At 35.8% G+C, this 20,957-nt stretch overlaps 1 protein-coding gene across 1 annotated transcript; it reads left to right on the top strand.

Moving 5' to 3' along the window:
* Positions 1 to 17,650: 17,650 nt before the first annotated feature.
* Positions 17,651 to 19,972, top strand: LOC145091575 (geraniol 8-hydroxylase-like). Its single transcript, XM_079029319.1, has 2 exons — positions 17,651 to 18,595; positions 19,059 to 19,972. Exons 1-2 carry the CDS (start codon positions 17,651 to 17,653, stop codon positions 19,689 to 19,691), a joined length of 1,578 nt encoding a protein of 525 aa, XP_078885445.1. The 3' UTR covers positions 19,692 to 19,972.
* Positions 19,973 to 20,957: the final 985 nt, after the last annotated feature.

The raw sequence follows: 20,957 nt of genomic DNA, 5'->3' as shown, positions 1-20,957 counted from the left end.
TTATCTTCTAATGATATCCTCTTCACTACGAGTTGTCCTTCTTCTACACGATGTCTAATAAAATGATATTTTATGTCGATATGTCGTGATCTACCATGATCCCTAGGTTCCTTGGTCAAGGCAACCGCCCCTTCATTATCACAGAAAATCTCCATGGGCTCCTTTATGGCAGGTACAACTCCAAGATCATCGATGAAGTTCTTCAGCCATATTTCCTCCTTCGATGCTTCACTCGCTGCAATGTACTCTGATTCGCACGTTGAATCAGCTACGGTTTCCTGCTTGGAACTTTTCCAAGTCACTGCTCCTCCATTCAGGGTAAAGACCCAGCCCGACTGCGAACGGTAGTTGTCCCTGTCGGTCTGAAAGCTGGCGTCACTATACCCTCGTACCTTCAAGTCATCACTCCCTCCGAGGACTAAGAACCATTCCTTCGTTCTCCGAAGGTACTTAAGGATATTCTTCACCGCAATCCAATGGGCTCTGCCAGGATTCCCTTGATATCTGCTAACCATGCTCAAAGCAAAGGCTACATCAGGGCGAGTACAAGTCATAGCATACATGATTGAGCCAACTGCGGAAGCGTATGGTACTCGGCTCATTTCTGCTATTTCAGCTTCGGTACTCGGACTTTGAGTCTTACTCAACTTGGCATTACTTTGTATCGGTAATTCTCCCTTCTTCGAGTTTTCCATACTAAAACGTTTTAGTATCTTCTCTAAGTAAGTGTTCTGACTAAGTCCTATTAGTCTCTTACTTCTTTCTCTCACTATCCTTATTCCCAAAATATAGGAAGCCTCTCCGAGGTCCTTCATAGCGAAGCACTTCCCGAGCCAGGACTTAACCTCCTGCAGAGTCGGGATGTCGTTTCCTATGAGTAATATGTCATCGACATATAGAATGAGGAAGCTAACTATACTCCCACTGGCTTTGACATATACACACGATTCATCTTCGCTTCGTACAAATCCAAACTCTTTGACTTTCTCATCGAAGCAAAGATTCCATCTGCGAGATGCTTGCTTAAGTCCATAAATGGACTTCTAAGGCTTACACACTCTATTCGGATGCTTCGGATCCACAAACCCCTCTGGCTGAGCCATGTAAACATCCTCAGCCAACTTCCCATTAAGGAAAGCAGTCTTGACATCCATTTGCCAAATCTCATAATCATGAAATGTGGCAATCGCAAGCATCACTCTAATAGATTTTATCTTCACAACTGGTGAGAAGGTCTCATCATAGTCAACTCCGGGAGTTTGAGTAAAGCCCTTCGCGACCAATCGCGCTTTATATGTGTGTACTTTTCCATCCACGTCGGTCTTCTTCTTGAAGATCCATTTGCACCCAACAGTCTTACGTCCGGGCACATTATCAACCAAATTCCATACTTGGTTATCATACAAGGATTGGATCTCGCTATCCATTGCCTCTTTCCATTTCGCAGACTTCGGGCCTGCCATGGCTTCCTTATAGCTATTAGGTTCATCAAGGTTTATTAGTTTACCATCACTAATATACGTGTCCCGTTCGGTAGTAATATGAAAACCATAAAACTGGGGTTGACCTCTAACTCTTTCAGAACGTCTAAGAGGTAAGGCTTCGTCAATCGGTTCAACCGGAGTTTCCTCCTCGGGTTGAGTGCCAGCGGTAGAGGTTCCTTCATCTATTGAATCTTGAATCTCTTCAAGCTCGATTTGCCTCCCACTGTCTCCTTGGCTTATGAGTTCTCGCTCTCGGAAAACTCCTCTCCTCGCAACGAAGACAACATTGTCCTTCGGTCTATAGACGAGATATCCAAAGGATTTCTACGGGTAGCTGATGAAAATACATCGCTCACTACGAGGTTCGAGGTTGTCGTGAGTATCTCGTCTTACGAAAGCCTCGCAACCCCAAACCTTGATATGTGTCAACGAGGGAGCTTTCCCTGTCCACATCTCGTGAGGTGTTTTGGTAACCTTCTTAGTAGGGACTCGGTTAAGGATATGGGCGGCAGTCTCTAAGGCATACCCCCAAAAAGAGATAGGTAGTGAAGCACGACTCATCATAGAGCGAACCATATCCAATAAGGTTCGATTACGCCTTTCTGCCACACCATTCAATTGTGGTGTCCTAGGTGGCGTCAATTGTGAAACTATTCCACACTCCTTGAGATAATCGTGGAATTCAAGACTTAGGTACTCTCCTCCTCGATCGGATCGAAGCATCTTGATTTTCCTACCCAATTGATTCTCCACTTCATTCTTGAACTCTTTGAACTTTTCAAAAGTTTCTGACTTTTGCTTGATTAAGTAGATATACCCATATCTACTATGGTCATCGGTAAAAGTCACATAGAATCGGTTCCCATCCTTCGTGGTTGATCTAAACGGTCCACATACATCGGTATGTATTAGGTCCAATAGACCCTCTCCCTTTTCACACGTACTTGTGAAGGGTGACTTAGTCATCTTTCCAAGCAAACAAGATTCACATGTGTCATCTTCCCTAAGGTCGAATGACTCCAACACGCCATCCTTTTGGAGTTGGGCTATGCGTTTCTTGTTGACATGTCCAAGGCGACAATGCCACAAGGATGCCTTATCCATACTATTGGAAGAATCTATGTTCAAAACATCATTTCCTAAGTTGTCAACAATCATAACAGTTTCATAAATTCCATTATACGATATTGCTTCAAAATAAAAGACACCATTTAGATAAGCCAAAATAGAACCATTCTCATTATTAAAAGAAAATCTAAAACCTTGTCTAAACAAACCATGAAATGAAATGATGCTTCTAGCCATTTCTGGCGAATAGCAACAATTGTTCAAATCTAAACTTAAACCATTCCTAAGCACTAAAGAATACACTCCAATCTTGGTCACAGGCGACGATCTTTTGTTCCCCATGATTAGATTAATCCTTCCATGCTCCACATCCCTGTTTCTTCTTAGTCCCTACACATTAGAACAAATGTGGTAACCATAACCGGTATCAAGAACCCAAGAAATAGCATGAGATGAATCGTTAGATTTAATTGTGTATATACCTGCGAAAGACAGCTTGATCTTTCCTTCCTTGATGGCTTGCAGGTACTCTGGGCAGCTTCTCTTCCAATGTCCTATCTTGTGGCAGTGGTGGCACTCTGCCTCCTTTGGGTTAGGGCAGGGCTTAGCAGGATCAACTTTGGTCCCACTAGAAGAGGCACCATCTCGGGCTTTAACCTTACGATGGTTCTTAGACGAAGCCTTCCTCTTCTTTCCCTTTCCTTGTCCAATAGCCAAGACAGGAGCAGCGGGTAGATTGGGAGTTGGTGCAGCAGACTTTTCCTTGAAGTTGCTTTCAGCGACCCTCAAGAGACCTTGGAGTTTGCTTAGGTTGACCTCCTTTTTGTTCATGTGGTAGGTCATCCTAAATTGATTGTAGCTCGGAGGCAAAGAGTGAAGCACCATGTCGATCGCCAAGTCTTCCCAAAAGTCAACATTCAACTTGCGAAGACGGTCGACATACCTTTGCATCTTTTGCAGGTGCACGGTAAGAGACTCTCCATGACCCATCTTAGCGAAAATCATGTTGGTGAAAATCTTATAACGCTCTTGTCTCGCGTTTTGGTGGTATCTCTCCAATAAGTCTTGATGCATCTCGTATGGGTACATGTCCTCATAGGACTTTTGGAATTCGGAGTTCATAGTGGCTATCATGATGCAATGTACCTTCGTTGCATCGCGCTCATGAGTTTCAAAAGCGGTCATTTCAGCCGGAGTAGCGATTTCAGGGTTAATCTTCTCGAGCTTCTCATCGAGGACATACTTCTTATCCTCATAGCGAGCAATGGTGCGAATGTATCTTATCCATTCGCTAAAGTTCGTCCCATCGAAAGTGACCTTTCAACAAAGGCTCATCAATGTGAAAGAACTAGCAGCAGCGTTGTTTGCGTTCGACATCTACAAATAGAAAGGACAAAGATAGATTAGAATATGAATCCCTAATTATCACCCAATAAGAAAAATTAGGGCTAGGATCCAACAACAATATTTACATATTAGAAAAGGGATGCCGTAATCCAACATGCAAATAATATGAAGGTAAGTGAATGACGATTCACTAATTCTCCACCCTAAAAACATAACTTTAAGTCCTAAATGTATTGAGAATTCCTAGGTTCGGATGAGATTCATTGAAACTATTCAATGGCATGTTTAAATCTCGATATGCCCCTCTTGTTTGTGACTGGGATACCGAGGATCACAAAGCGGGTGTGAATTACCATGCAAATTCACATGGTGCCTTCATTGTAACGATCACCTATTCGATGTGCCGGTAAACCACACACGCTCCATTGAACTATGATAAACAATGAATCACCCTTTGCCACCTTTGCTTAGAACCAATTAGTGTGCCGGTAAACCACACACGCTCCACTAACTTCTTAGCAAGGGTGCAAAGTGTAATTTCATGGGATTGCATCAATTCACTTTTCCTAAAGTAACCAAGATTGGGAAATTTATATGTAGTTACTTTATATTTCTTATTATACTTTTAATGAGAGGATGAGGTTGCCCTATCCTACCCGTTCGGCTAACGACCCTCCACCGATCAAGCAAGCGGTGGGTGTGAGTGTACACCCATTAAGCGTCATTTTATAGGCCGCAACCTTATACTCACCTTATAGATCGGCTTCGTGAATGAGGCCTACTAACGGTAAGACTAGCATTTTAGTTATACATAAATATGTATTAATCTTGTAATATTATATTAGTATAGGGTTGTATTTTAAACTTTTAAAATCTAGGGTTTGAAATTTAAATTGTCTAAATTAAAACTTTTAATCACAAAACATAAATTTCAAAACTTGAGGACAAGTTTTAAAACATTTAAAACATGGAGGATCAAATAACAAATAATTTTAGTTAACAATTAATTCCATAATTATCCATATTTGATTTATTCAAGATTTCTTGCAAGATAATTACCAATTTAATCAAAATAATTAATTAATTAATTATCATATAAGGAAATTAAATATTTTATTAGTTGATAAATGTAACGCCCGGGTTTCAGGGCTAAGCATTTTTGTCAATGTAATAGTCTAGGTCAATTCTTGTAACTCTTTTTGAAGTAATAAAGATGAAATATTTGAGTATTATGTGAATTATATGTGTTTATTATTTAATTATAAATGTATAATTAATAAAGAATAAAAATGAGCGTCAAAATTAAAGTGTAAGATAATCCCGATATCTCTACATAAAGTTGTAGAATATGTCTCAAGGTTTCCGTGCATATAAGGAACGCCGAAATCCGAGTTATAACGAAGAAGTTATGACCCGTCGAAGTTTCACGACAGAACCGGCACGATACCGGGAAGCGTGAATTTACGATAGAGCGAGATTTAGCCTTAGTAATTTAAACGAAAGTCGTAGAATATGTTAAACTAAGAACATCGATAAAAAGAACGCCCAAATCTGACTTCGTATGAAGAAGTTATGAGATTTTAAACAGACCAATCATGTCCCGGCTTGTTAAAAATATAACTTTAAAAATAAAGTCAAAATTAGCCGACGGAGTCTAAACGAAAGTTGTAGAGTACGTCTTCACCTACGCGTGGATATAAAGAACGTCAAAAACGGAGTTCGTATGAACGAGTTACAAATTATAATAGCATATTTACGTATTAAAATAAAGTATAAATCATGTATACGTACACATATATATACATATGTATATATCATTAGAAAGGTATCGACGATGCGGTCATTATAAGACTACTGTTGAGTTCTTTCGACATTAGTTTAGTACAAATATCATTAAATCCATTTATAATAGTATTATAGAGGGGTGTTTAGTTGTTTATATAACTAAAAGGTCATTAAGTAATTATGGAGGGTAGTTTTTGAAAATTCAATTAGTATAAATAAGAGCCTTGGGCTCTCATATTTCTTGCACCATTCTCTTGATTCAAGAGTCTTTCTCTCCTTATCCCCCGAGCATTTCGGTCCCTCGTGATTCGACTTCTCTTTCTGTAGCTTAGTATAGTAAGGTGAGCGCTGAAGCGCTGTACGAATCTTTCTTAGAAAGATTCAGCGACGAAGTTCTGCCCCTGCAGAGCCCGACTCCTAGCTAAAACCCCCTTGTAAGTAAGTTATGCTTACCTTATTTTAATATAGCTTATATTTAAAATTAGTATTGTTATTATGAACTTATAATAAATATTTAAGCTATTATTATAACTTATATAAGTGTCGTTATAATATTTTTTTAACTACTCGCGGTACGGGGAATCTAGTTTAAAGGGCCGCATAGGGTTGTTGGATTTCAGAAGTGTTATATGCCAAAATGGTCCTGCCCTCCGGTGTTTTATATCTGGCCCCTGTCTGTACATAGTGGTTGGAAAATATTGTTTAACGCTTATATAATAATAATAATACTAAGACTAATAGTTGGTCACGGTAAATATTAGACTAAAATTTAGTGATAATAATGCTAGGTTTCGTCGAAGAAAAATAGAATCGTTAGAAGCAAGCGCTGCCCGATTTTGGAATCATCACCTTAACAAGTGAGTGCATAGTTACTTTCAACTTACACATAGATATGAAGTATTTTATATAAATTACGTGCTATGTGTGCATATTATCTGAATACTTGCTATCTATGCTAGATGAACGTTGTTATACATGTTTTCAATGATTTAAACTGTATATGTATTTTATATCTACGAAAATGTTGGGGTAAAACATGGGTAGATGCAATAGGTGATGTGTGATAAAATGATGATAGGCCTCGATGTTGATGTTGTTGATTCTGTCATCTAGCGGAGTATGGATGACGACCACGGACTCTTCTAGACAGTCCAGTGGAACACTAGCAGGCTCGCAACCTGTAGGTGTTTATGAACGATATGTTCACCGGTGTACTCCATCCCCCACATGGTTGCCTTTAGGACATTTATTGCTGAGGAATCCCCTTAGCAGTAGTGTCCGTCCCGATGATGATCCTTAGGCTAGGTCCCTTATGACAGGTGTTTAGGGACGTAAAGTGAGGATAACGGGAACGGGTAATCGGGTTATTGTTGATCGATGAAATTAATAAACTTATTTATTGTGGGTTGAAAAACCTATGTGCTCACCAGGCTCCCAAGCCTGACCCACTCAGTTTTATGTATTACAGGTAGTGGCGCATGAGCATAGGTGTGATGTTTTGGACGAGGGATTACGGATATAGGCCTGTAGATATGAAATAATGTAGTAAGGCTTATATTGTACTGTTTATGCTTTTGATCTGTACGAACATGACATCTCGAGTCTTTTAATGAAATACATTTCTATGGAAATGTTTTTGATAAATCTTTATCATATTTTTGTTTTGGGACAAATTCCGCAACACTTTCATTTAAAATGTAACTCTGATTTTTAAACAAAGCATAAACAAACCGGTCTTTTCTGGCCGTGATTTTGGGGATGTCACAATAAATATCTTTAATTAGATCAAGATTATAGTCATATATATATATATATATATATATATATATATATATATATATATATATATATCAAAAAATTGGATTAGGGTTGATCTAATATGATTAAGGTAAGTTTCCATAAGATAATCATCAAAAAATCCCGAATCTGGCTTTTCCTGACGCTTGGACTCGCCGAGTGCACCAAGGGACTCACCGAGTCAAGCCAACTCGCTGAGTCCACAATGGGACTCGCCGAGTCCATGACCCAGAAACATGAAAATCGAATTTTGCAGTTAGGAATCAAATAAGAAAGCAACAATTTAATAGAAACCAAGCTAGGCTCAGATACCACTGATGGGTTTTAGCCATAAGAACTTTCCTATGTGCGCATGCAAAACCCTAATGCTTGGATCTAGTCTTTCTAATTAAACATGCTTTGAATCCAAGACTTCTAATGACTAATTAGGTATAAGAACAATACAAAATCAGATCTAGACGTTTATCTTTGAATCTCTTGTTTGATCTTGTTATCTTGGAGCTCTAGAGTCACAATTGTGACTCCTCTAATGGCTTACAAACAGCAACTAGCAAGGAGGATGACTTGAGAGAGAGAGGAGAGGTAAAATTCGGCCAGGGTTTTCTTCCTTTAGAAGAGATGCCGACCCCCTTAGCTCTAGGGGTCTATTTATACTTGTAGACTCCTTAAGGGTTTCACCTTAAACCCTAGTTGGATAATCTTTACTTAAAGCAATCCATATCCTTACCATAGATAAGCCTTGGACGATTTTGAGCTATCCTTAGCTCTAGAATTCGTCCATCCTCTATCCAATAAGGATTTACAGTCTAAAGTGTAACTATCAAACAATTGACAGTTTATACCCTCTTATTTAATTAATCTCTTTAAGCCACCAAATCAATACTAATTAATTTATGACTTATATGAATCAAATAACAATATTATTATTCCTTATATTATTCTCATAATATATTAATAATATTTATTCTCTCATAATAAATCATCCTGTCAAGTTGCTATGGTGAAGGCAACCCAAAAGGACCATACACAACCGGGTCAAATACTTGCCTAATATAGTTGCAGCCTTAGACACTATTCCAACAATTATGTCAAGAAGTTGAAGACAACTGAAGCTGCAATGCAGGAAATCTTTCCAAAGTCTAGTCAAGTTACTGCACTTATCTCAAATCTTTTCGAGCAATATATGCTTCTCTTCGATGAACCTGAAAAAGCTATCGATTCTGACTCCAAAGCGGAAGATAACAAAGTCGACAGTTTGAAGCAAATTATCGACGATGCTCACAAAAGATGGCTACTGATCAACCAAAGGTAACCGAAAGACCCGACTCAAGCGAACCTTCTGGTGATCGTCCTTCTGCCCAAGGGGAGGGCTCGTCTCTACCAAAAGATCAAGGTTCTTCATTTCAGGGGGGAGCATTCAACGTCACAATCATCTAGCTCAACCGAAAGTCCAAACGAAGAGGAACATTCTGATCCGAAAATTGATCATGTGTCATCATTCGAGGGGGAGAACACAAATGTCAATGATGACGATACAATATCAGAATTGGAAGAAGAAGTCAATGCAGAAATAGATCCTTCTTATGATCCAAATTACCCTCCTCTCATTAAATGGACCAAAGATCACCCTCAAAGTCAAATCATTGGGGAATCCTTAGAAAAGGTATTAACTCGATCACAGATGAAAGCGAAACAAGCTGCACTATTCTCTCAAGTAGAATTTTGCCTGTTCAACTCTTTTGTCTCCAAAGTCGAACCGAAGAGTGTCAATACGTCTCTTGAACATTCTGATTGGGTTCAAGCCATGCAAGACGAGCTGAACAAGTTTGAAAGAAACAAAGTATGGCATTTGATTCCAACTCCAAAGGATGCTTCGGTTGTCGGTCTCAAGGGTGAAGCTCAAGCAGGTATAAATTCTTTTCTTTGAATTCATTATGTATACCTAGATGCATGCTGCTGCATGTTGACCAAAGCCTCTACAGATTCTGAGTGAAGCCTTAATAACATGATATATACAAATCATGTTTTCCCAACTTAGGCTGGTACATTCACTATAATCGTGAGCTACCTTACTCTTCTCATATTGAGTTTAGAGTTTTCTGCTTGGTCCCTCTTTTACATCAGAGGTACATTCGCTTCTTATACCACCTATATCATTTTTCTTCATTACATTTCATCTCACAAATGTAACTCTTGAGACTCTCAGCACTTACCACTGAGGTTTATGGTTATACAAAACTCTGTGTTAATGATCTTAGTCTCGTGTCACTACGTACTAAGTGAAACCCACAATTCAAAACCCTCAATGAATTGATGGTGCACCACTATCATGATCTAACTCTCATAATTGAAATCTCTTTTTCATTTGAGTGATCCTTCTGAATTTGTCTATCACCAAGATTTTTTCTTCCCCAAGGATCCAGTTATAATTTTTTTTTGAGATTTCTTAATTGTCAACAAGTCACTGAATATGTTTCCTACCTACTTGTTTAACAGGCCACATTGGTCTCACAAGTACTTCGTTTAGTTTCAGTCTTATATCAAGTATCGAAATCATGAATTGAAGCGAAAGCCACCCTTTATATCCTTAATTAAAAAGATGCCTTTCAATACTTCTTAACAAGTACTTGATCATTATTTAACGGGAAGCCACACAAGCACTTTGAAGTCTCTCTTGACTTTGAAGGAAGAGATTCGTGCCCGGAATCAGTTGCTTCATGTCTCAACAGACATCACAAATTCCCATAAAAAGTTTGCCTTATTCCTTTATCATTCACACTCTATGCACGAAAATCTTTGATTTTCTAAAAATCTGGTTCTATTAACGATGCGCTAATTTTTACAGCTTTAATTCCAAATCGCATTGTGGTAATCGGTAGAGATAAAGGTGATGATGATTCATGTACGTTATGTTGGTGACGTTTCAGATAAAGTTCTTGAATGGGTCAGCAGTTATCCAAAAGTTTTGACGATTTGAAAAAGGGTTTTCTTTGGAAAGGCGCGTAAAAGTGAAACATCCTTTCTCTCTCCCGCATCATCATCGGGGCTGCCAACTGTTCACTCCATCCCATCAGGAACGGTTTCACATAAAGCAAAGATTTCAGCCGGATATTTCTCTCTCCTACTCTTACGTATAAAAGGATTTGTTACGCTCCACTTTACTCTTTTATCACTTACAAATCCTCACAAAGAAAAAGGCGATGTCTCTCACTGTTCATCTTCTTCCTCGACAAGCTTCGTCAATGGCAGAATCATCTTATGTTCAAGATACATTTGCTCACGCCAACCTTCTTACCATTAAGCCACAACAAAACCTCATCATTGACCTAACACCCTTCGTGTATGAACCCTACATGTTGTACGTTGTCGAATGCCTCAAGTACTCTCCTCTTGTTGTTGCTCTCACAAAGGTGGAAGTACTTCCCATGACCTGCCTCTCACACATCTATTCGACTGCTTTTTATGACCAGGTCGCTAAGAGGATTCACTTTGAAATTCACAACGAGAAAACCTCCATCTCGAAGAATCGCTTCTGTGCCCTAATTGGTCTTGCTCATGAACCCACTTTGGTAAACCTTGACTCCATTACAACTGGTCAATTGTTCTCCATGTTCTATCAAATGGGGTACACAGAAACCCTAACCACTGTTACCAAGTTTAAGAAGTCTTGCCTTCCCCCTCAATGGAATGGCCTCTTCACACTCCTTTACAAGGGTCTCTCAGAGTGTAGCGCTGGTTCAGATGGCGCAAGCAAGTCATTTATGACTGTGCTTTATGGGTTGTATAATGGCGTTACTCTAGACTGTGGGGAAGTCATCTGGCAACAACTGGTTCAGAGCTTATCTTCTTCTTCTCGCCATTCTGAGATTTCCTGTGCTAGGTACTGGTCCATTATCACGAAGTGGGCGATGGATCATCTTCACGTTCCAATCATGGCAGACTCCCTTCTTTCATCTATCGCAACCTTTCACACAACAAAGATGGATCATTGAGTTTATATCGCCAGCTCAACCCTCACGACTGGGTACTCCTCAACAACATTTTGTTGTCAAATCCTCAGGAGTATCAGCCGATTATAGACCATATCAAGCGAATGCTTGTTTGCTACATTCATGAAGTAGCAAATATGGATCAAGAAATCGCCTCTGCTATTCACAAGCGAACCACGATCAAACCAATGGGAAGAGCTGGCAATATAAACTCAATGATTAAGGGCAAAATTAACACAAAATATCACACTGTGATGTTTCTGAGGGGCGAAGGTCAAAAATGTTTGTTCGCTCTTATTGACAAGCACCTGTTCTCAACTGCTTGCTTGGAGCATATTTTAGAGATCATTCAGAGGTGTAATCAGAATTCAGCAGCCGACAAGAAGTTGTTTACTGACATGCTGAGATGGTATATTCAATTTCGGTAGACTCTTCTTGCTATCATTCCTCGGTTGTTCAAAGCTGTGAAGACAGTGAAGCCTACTCAAAATAAATAATCTCTCGCCTCATTTGACACAAAGGGGGAGATTGTTGGGCTTATTGTGTTGCGTCATGGGCTCGGTCCTTAGCCTAGTTTTAGTTGACGGTTTGGGCCTGTCCAACCGTGTATTATTTTATTCTAGGGTTTTAGTATTTAAGGTGCATGCATGCATCATTAGTTAGTAACGCTTTTATTATCTTTCTTATCAAGTATTGTAAACCCTAGCTCGCCTCTAGAATGGAAGTTCTTTATCGAGCTCTGTTGAGGCGTGACTATATTGGAATCATAAGCTTCATATTGATTCTATATTTTGTTCTTAGTCATATTGTGATTGATTTGTTTGTTCTTTATCAACATACCTGTGAAAGATCTAAACGATCAGAGATTTATTCTCATCATACTTGTATATACTTTTACCGCATCAAACACATATGTATCTTCAGGTGGAGGAGCCAAATAATATCGATTTACAACCAAATCGTTAATAATTGATGTCGTTAAAGTAAATCACTTATTCTACATATGTGTAGCTTAATTTAGGGTTGTTACACTTTAACCGAACAGGAAAGAAAAGTCTTTGTAGTCGGAGGAGTCAACTATATCGTTGAAGTGGGAGGCAGTGAAATAGGGAAGCATCTGAGCCGGAGACAGTGAGAGATTGTTTCCGATGGTGGGAGGAATAGAGGCGGTAGTAGATCTGGAAAGTGAAAAGGCAATTGTCGTAGGGGCATAGCGAGAGGAGACGTTGTTGGGCGGAGGGCAGATCAGAGTGGAGGGTCGTTGATTTTCTGCGTGAATCGTGAAGAACCAAAGCATAAGTGATCGTTAAACATAAGCCACTCTAATTATTAAAAGTTAAAAGACACGCGCGTTTAACCAAATTTGTTCTCAATTGTTCTAAATTTAAGAAATTTGCTCATTTGAACACACACACACACACACACACACACACATATATATATATGGTGGTGGTGGTGGTGAGTTGAATCCACCGAGTTTAGTGAATTAGCATTCCAAAAATAACCTTCCAATATTCATAAGGGTTTCTTAAAGAAACCGCCACTAATCTTAATAAAAAGAAAAATCCACCTAGACCACTTTATGTCATTTCATTCCAATAAAAAATAGGGATAATGATTTGAAAGGGTAACGAACTTTCGATTTTTTTCACATTTAGTCACTAAACTTTTTTTCGTTGACTATTTGCCATTGAACTATTGAAACTGTTCACATTTTACCCTTATGACTGGCTGTTACCGGTCATAAGGGTAAAATGTGAACAGTTTCAATAGTTTAGTGGCAAATAGATAACGAAAAAAAGTTTAGTGACTAAATGTGAAAAAAATCGAAAGTTCGTTTCCCTCTAAAAAGTTCAATGACTAAATGTGAACAAACTTCCTCTTGTATTATGTTTTAGCAAATTATTTATTTTTGTTAAATTGTAGCAACATTTGTTGATGAAGAAATCTATGAAATAAATAAAATAAAAAAAAACAAACAAACAAAACCCTGAAAATATATTTAAAAAAAACAAAAAACCGAAACCGAAATAAAAAACCATTGGTTTGACATTTTCCAAAATAAAAAATCAAAATTTCCAATGTGATTTTGGTTTTACTAAAAAATGAATCATTCTCATTGATGTGAATTATGACCATTGGTTTGGCATGCGGAATTAAATAACACACAAAGAACACGGTGATTTGGGTGTTTAAAAGATGCATTCGATTATGAAAGGTGTTTACAAAAAAGGATCTAGATCTAAATCTATATAATTCACACACACTAACACTCTCAATGTTACATCTCTCAAACACACCTCTACATGTGGTATGAACCCACCTTATATAGATATGTTTATATGTCTCTCTCTCTCTCTCTCTCTCTCTCTCTATCTCTCATGTCATAAAGGGGGAGTTTTGTATAGAAAATTTTGAATTGAACGCTTTCTCATTCCCTTTTTGGTTTTATAATCATTTGTCAATTATAAAAAGGGGGAGGGATTTAGATATGGAAATCCGAAAGTTGAATTTTTGTAAAACCAAATTAGATTGGAAAATTATGATTTTTTATTTTGGAAAATACCAAACCATTGGTTTTTATTTCGGTTTCGGTTTTTCGTTTTTTTTAATATATTTTTCGGGGTTTTGTTTTTTTTATTTTATAGATTTCTTCATCAACAATTGTTGCTACAATTTAACAAAAATAAATAATTTGCTAAAACATAATACAAGAGGGAGTTTGTTCACATTTAGTCATTGAACTTTTTAGAGGGAAACAAACTTTCGATTTTGTACACATTTAGTCACTAAAATTTTTTTCGTTATCTATTTGCCACTAAACTATTGAAATTGTTCACATTTTACCCTTATGACCGGCTGTTGCCGGTCATAAGGGTAAAATGTGAACAATTTCAATAGTTCAATGGCAAATAGATAACGAAAAAAAATATAGTGACTAAATGTGAACAAAATCGAAAGTTCGTTACCCTTTTCAAGTCATTATCCCTAAAAAATATGATCATATTATGTTTTTTTTTCTTTAATATAAATTAGATAGATTTATTTATTTTAATTTGTTAATAAATTATTATTTATATATATGTTATTTTTAATTATCTATTTCTTTTAAATCTATTTAAATTTCTATATGATATTCTACGTAGGGATGAGCGTAGGCGGGTACCCGCCTCATTTGGCGATAACCAGAACCGGAACCGGAACCATCGGTTCCTAGAAAGTTAGAATCGGAACCGCTCTAGGCAGTTCTTAAATGTTTGGAACCAGTTCCGGAACCGACGGTTCCTGTTCCAAGAGCAGGTAACCCGGTTAAATTAATTTTGTTAACTTTTGTCGATAAAACTGCAATTTAGTTTGATCCAAATCAAATCAATTCGGACTAAAGACGGAAAAAATCATACCAATATATTCTAAACCGGTGTAAGACACACACACACACACACACACACACACACACACACACACACACACACACATATATATATATATATATATATATATACCGGTTCCGGCGGGTACCCAGTGGTTCCGAAAAAATGAGAACCGAAACCGGAACCGCTTAAGGCATAACTTTAGGAACCAGAATCGAAACCGCCTTAGGCGATTCCAGTTCCAAAACCGACTATTCCAAGGCGGTTCCGGTTCCAAAACGGATACCCGGTTCCGATGCTTGTCCATAATTCTACGTACAAGTCGTTTCTTAAGAAATCTGTATGAAAATATTATATTTTAAGTTTGTTTCAATGAAAAAATTCTTTTTTCTGGTTACATTGTTATGTTAATATATTTGTTTTTTAAATAACTTGTTTTAATGAAATAAAAATGGGCGTTGTACACTTGTACTACATAAATATATTTTGAAAAATCTTTTAAATTATACTGTGTACTCTAAGTTGGTTTTGAATTATATTTTGGATGAAAATACCATAATTTGGTACATTATTTTAAAACATAATATGAAAATTAAAAATAAAAATAAGAATCTTTTCGTATGATAAATTACGTTCAAGTCTAAGAGGCTTGTATAGGATTGTTTTATATAAAGTCATACATGTGAATCACGATAGATTAAATATTTAAAACAATACAATGAAAAAATAAGGTACTAAATTACATCTCTTTCGTCATTTATGATGTAAGATGCTAATAATCTATATAAAAAAATATTTTTAACGTACGTTTTGGTGAATAAGTCTATAATATATGATGTAAGATGTTAATAATTTACATATATATAAAAAGATTACAAACACTATGATGAATAAATATATAATATAAGAATTGTTTGGATGGTATTTTATTCATTACACTTTTAAAAATCTAAAATAAATATAAAACAAAAAATATTGTGTATATTCTTTATGTAACAATATGTATATTTTTGGCATCATAATGGAAACACATCTAATCTTAATTATGCATCTTTAATAGTTTAATAATTTCTTTTGAACCGGTATATATATATATATATATATATATATATATATATATATATATATATATATATATATATATATATATATATATATATATAATCTATTCCTAAACTAACACCTAATTTCATCTATGTTAACAATGGGACTTAAACCTTCGACCTTAAGAAATGAAGACACCACCTGATACCGTTGTGCATGTTGATATACCCAAACACTCAAGTTTTTATAATAATATAAAAAGTGTGGAGCTTTAATAAACATTTATTGTAAATATATAAAAATCAAACGATTACAATTTAACAATACAAAAAATTTGATATTACAAAAAGTAAAAAAAAAATAAAAATACTTAAATATATTATTGATTAGAGTTATTATTTAGGTTTTTTTGAGTTCAGAAAACAATCGTAGTAAAAAGCCAAAAAGGGTTTTGTTTAGTTATGGGATAATGACTTAAAATGGTAATTTATTTTTTAATATATACACATTTGATTATTGAGTTTTTCTCGTCAACATTTACATCTTCAACTTGTTAAACTGTATACATTCAGTACTTATGACCGGCTAATCCAGGTTATCCGATAAAAATGACTTAATAGGGTAATCTATTTCTCATTTTGTACACATTTAGTCCTTAATATTTTTGTACACATTTAGTCCTATATATATATATATATATATATATATATATATATATATATATATATACAAACTAAGTCGTTTTTGATTTTGTACTCATTCAGTACTTATGAATGATTTCTTAAGGTTTTTCTCATTACATATTACGTGGGACAATCGTTGATGAGGTGTTTGAGACTTTTGATGTTTATGTTCGTAATCTCGACTACTTGGTGGCTTATGTCATGTGTTCTGAACATTATAATTTCTTCATACGATCTCAGATTTTAACGATCTTTATATCCAAGCGTTCGTATTTTAGTCTACTACAACTTTCGTTTAAATTTCCATTAAAAATTCATATATTTTTACTTATGAGCTTAATATCCATATGTTTTTTTTATGAATGCATGTGTGCATGTTTTTCTTTTTTTATAAAATCGTAAGTAAATATGTATTAAATTTTATTAGGAGGAATCTTAACGAAAGTTGTAGTAGACTAAAAAAACGAACACGTGGATATAAAGATCATTAAAATTTGATATCATATGAAGAAGTTACGACGTTTAGAACACATGACCTAAGCCAAACCACATGACCTACGCAACCGAACAGTCGAGATCACAATAGAGATAAACATCAACAACCCTAAACACCTCATCAATGATTGACTCACGTAAAATATCGTGAAAAAAACCGAAAAAAAAATCATTCATAGGTATTGAATGAGTACGAAAAACAAAAGAAAGTTATGACTAAATGTGCATAAAAATAATAATGACTAAGTGTGTACAAAATGATAAATATATTATTCGATTAAGTCATTTTTCCAGAGTAATCTAGAATAACCGGTCATTAGGACTGAATGTGTACAGTTTAACAAGTTGAAATGATAAATATTAAATAAATAAATAAACTTAACGACTAAATCTATCCGAATCAAAAAAATATATTTTCTTTTTAAGTTATCATGTAAAAGTAAAATAAAATAAAAGAGTTATAATAAAGACACACAGAAGCGGGTCCACTCCACTCTCCGCGTGATATAGATGTATAAGTAGTATATCGCTTTTTACTTCACAAATCATAATATTAATAATTGTCATTCAGCTTATCGCTTCACAAAATGATAGTGGATAGCTGGTGGTCATGGTGGTCAGAAGTTACCAGCAAGAAAGTCGAGATGCTCACTTTCCCAGTACTCACTTTATCGGCCATTTCAATCGCTATTTTAGTGTACATATCCAGGAAGACAAGGTCACGGTTGCCGCCCGGACCTCGTGGTTTGCCGGTGGTGGGTTACCTTCCGTTTCTTGGCGCCAATTTGCTCGATGAATTCACTAAAATGGGTCAACGTTTTGGCCCGATTTTCAAACTCCAGCTCGGAAGTAAGACCTACGTCGTCATCAGCTCCTCAGACCTGGCTAAAGTTGTGCTCCGTGATCAAGACGATACTTTTGCTAACCGAGACCCTCCGGTGGCTGGCATAGCTCTCACATATGGTGGCAAAGATATAACCTGGTCTGACAACAACAACTACTTGCGTAACATGCGTAAGGTGTTGATGTACGAAGTGATGAGCCACAAGAACCTGGAAGCTTCACTCTCTTTCCGGCGAGGTGGAGTCAGAAAAACTGTCAAGAATGTGTATGAAACAATGGGCACGGAGGTGGATATTGGTGAGACTGCGTTCTCTACGTTGTTGAGGGTCATAACCAGCATAATATGGGGGAAAAGTTTCGATGAAGATGAAGCAAGCAATACTCTTATGGTTGGGTTCCGGGAAGTGATTACAAATGCAATGATGGTTTTGGGAACCAACAACGTGTCGGACTATTTTCCGGTGCTGGCCAGATTCGATTTGCAGGGGGTGGAGCGAAAAATGAAGAAAGAAGCTCAGAAGCTCGATGTGATCTTCCAGAAGATTATCGATGATAGAGTGATCAGCCTTAAAACCAAAGAATCAGCAGAGCAACAGGGAAGAAAGGATTTATTACAGGTTTTCCTTGAGCTTAAACAAGAAAAAACTGAATCATCATTCAGTGATACGCAGATAAAAGCCCTTTTCATGGTATCTTTATCTTATTTAAATTTGTTTGTTTTTTTGATGTATAGTTGTTATAATAAAGATCAATTCAAAATAATAAAAATTAAGGTAAGAAATTTATATATATATATATATATATATATATATATATATATATATATATATATATATATGCACAAACTGAATCATTAGATGATACACAAGAAAAAAAAAATCTCGAACAAAACATTTTCATGATTTACTTTTAGTGAATATCAACAAATCATTGTAAAATAAAATCATAAAAATGGTTTTATTGAGAATTTTTTTATGAATCATGTTATTTTTGATTTATTTAGTGATTCATTTGTTTTATTTATAAAAAAATATGTCGAAAAAATCCTTTTACTTTCCTACTAAAAAAAAAATCTTACCGGATCTATATCCAATTTTTATATATATTTGTTTCACTTCAACGCCTTAACATTCTTTCGTTTATTCAAAACAGGACTTTTTTGTTGCAGGAACACACACAACAACAACAGTGACAGAATGTACAATGATGGAGCTTTTGAAAAATCCAGATATAATGAAAAAGATACAGGACGAATTAGAACAAGTGGTAGGCCTAAACAACATTGTCGAAGAATCTCATCTTCCAAACTTACCTTACCTGGATGCAACCATCAAGGAAACATTTCGTTTACACCCAACACTTCCACTCTTGGTAACACGATCTCCCAATAAATCTTGCAAGGTTGACAAATACACAGTCCCAAAAGGTTCTAACGTCTTTTTGAATGTTTGGGCAATACAAAGAGATCCTAAATATTGGGATAATCCTTTAGAATTCAATCCTAATAGATTTCTAAACCACGATGGAAATACCAATACCAAATTCGATTATAACGGATTGAATACCAACTTTCTCGCTTTTGGTGCTGGCAGAAGAAGGTGTCCTGGGGTTCCCTTGTCCGAGAAGATGTTGATGTACCTTTTGGCTTCATTGTTACACTCATTCAACTGGACTTTGCCTGATGTGAAAGAACATGAGATGTCTGAGAAGCTTGTCCCCAAGAAACAAAAATCACTCATAGCTATTCCTTCTCAGAGGTTACTAGACAAAAAGCTCTACATATAATGTTCCATAAGATGTAATAAAAATTGGATGCAGGTGCTATAGGAAGATAGTTGGAAATCTCTATGTCTTTGGCAACTCAAGTCTTGTCAAACCTTCTTTCAAGTAATGTAATGTTATGATATAACCCATCGGTTTAGTTGGTTCTACTGCAGACACCAATAAGCTGGAGTAGTAGCGTTAAAATAAATTATTCTTCTATTTAGGTCCTAGCATAACACTATAAATAAAGTGTTCAATTCCTTGTTTTAGGGTTATGCATCAATAACAAGAATTCTTGCATATTTTTTTAGTTTCCTTATTTCTCTCAAATTAGTAGGAGGGGTGGATTCAAGAATTTACATTATTAGTCGCACCTTATACTAGCTACTAGTCGTAATTGTTTTTATGTTTTTTTAACGGTTGCATTTTAATATAAAAAAAATTACACTTATAATTTGAAATTTAGTAGTAGCGTGTGACCATCGAGAAACCCGCTAAATTCGCCCCCAATTCCTTGTTTTAGGGTTATGCATTAATAAAAAGAATTCTTGCATATTTTTTTTGTTTCCTTATTTCTCTCAAATTAGTAGTAGGGGTGGGCTCAAGAATTTATATTATTAGTGGCACCTTATACTAGCTACTAGTCATACTTGTTTTTTTTGTTTTTTTTAACGGATGCATTTTAATATAAAAAAATTACACTTACAATTTGAAATCGAGTAGTAGCTTGTAACCATCGAGAAACCCGCTAAATTCGCCACCAGGTACTAGTGGGTTCTAACCCTAGGCTTCGAATCCAAGCATATTATTTGGTATGATATGAGAGCAATCCATTTGATTCTAGTGTTAACATGTTAAAATCAACACTAGTAAAGAAGAAAACATTTCCTACTTTTAAAAAAATGTTTTGACTTTTTTTATTATCGAAGTCTCAAAATTAACTAGATTTAGTCACTAAAGATCTGATTTAGTCATTAAAGACGTGATTATGCTAAATTATGTGACATTTTAAAGTAGATTATGAACTTCTGAACATGCTAAGTTAAACCTTCGAACTTTGGGAAAAAATTATTTTTGTTTTATTAAAACTAAAATAGGTTAAAATGATTTTTATTTTCATTGTTTTATTCTTTTAATCAAAAATAAATTTAGTTTTAAGTTTTTTGTTTTTTTTTTTTTGTTTATTGTAATTAATTTGATAACCTTTTTTACCTTTTTAAAAAAATATAAAATGTACAAATATACTATAGTATATTACAGTTTTGGCCTTTTATTTTTTTTGTTTTC

The sequence above is a fragment of the Lactuca serriola genome, chromosome 3, assembly GCF_051521515.1.
Source record: "Lactuca serriola cultivar US96UC23 chromosome 3, Lser_US96UC23_V15, whole genome shotgun sequence".
NCBI classification, from domain to species: domain Eukaryota; kingdom Viridiplantae; phylum Streptophyta; class Magnoliopsida; order Asterales; family Asteraceae; genus Lactuca; species Lactuca serriola.
This window is presented reverse-complemented; position numbering and strand designations above follow the sequence as displayed.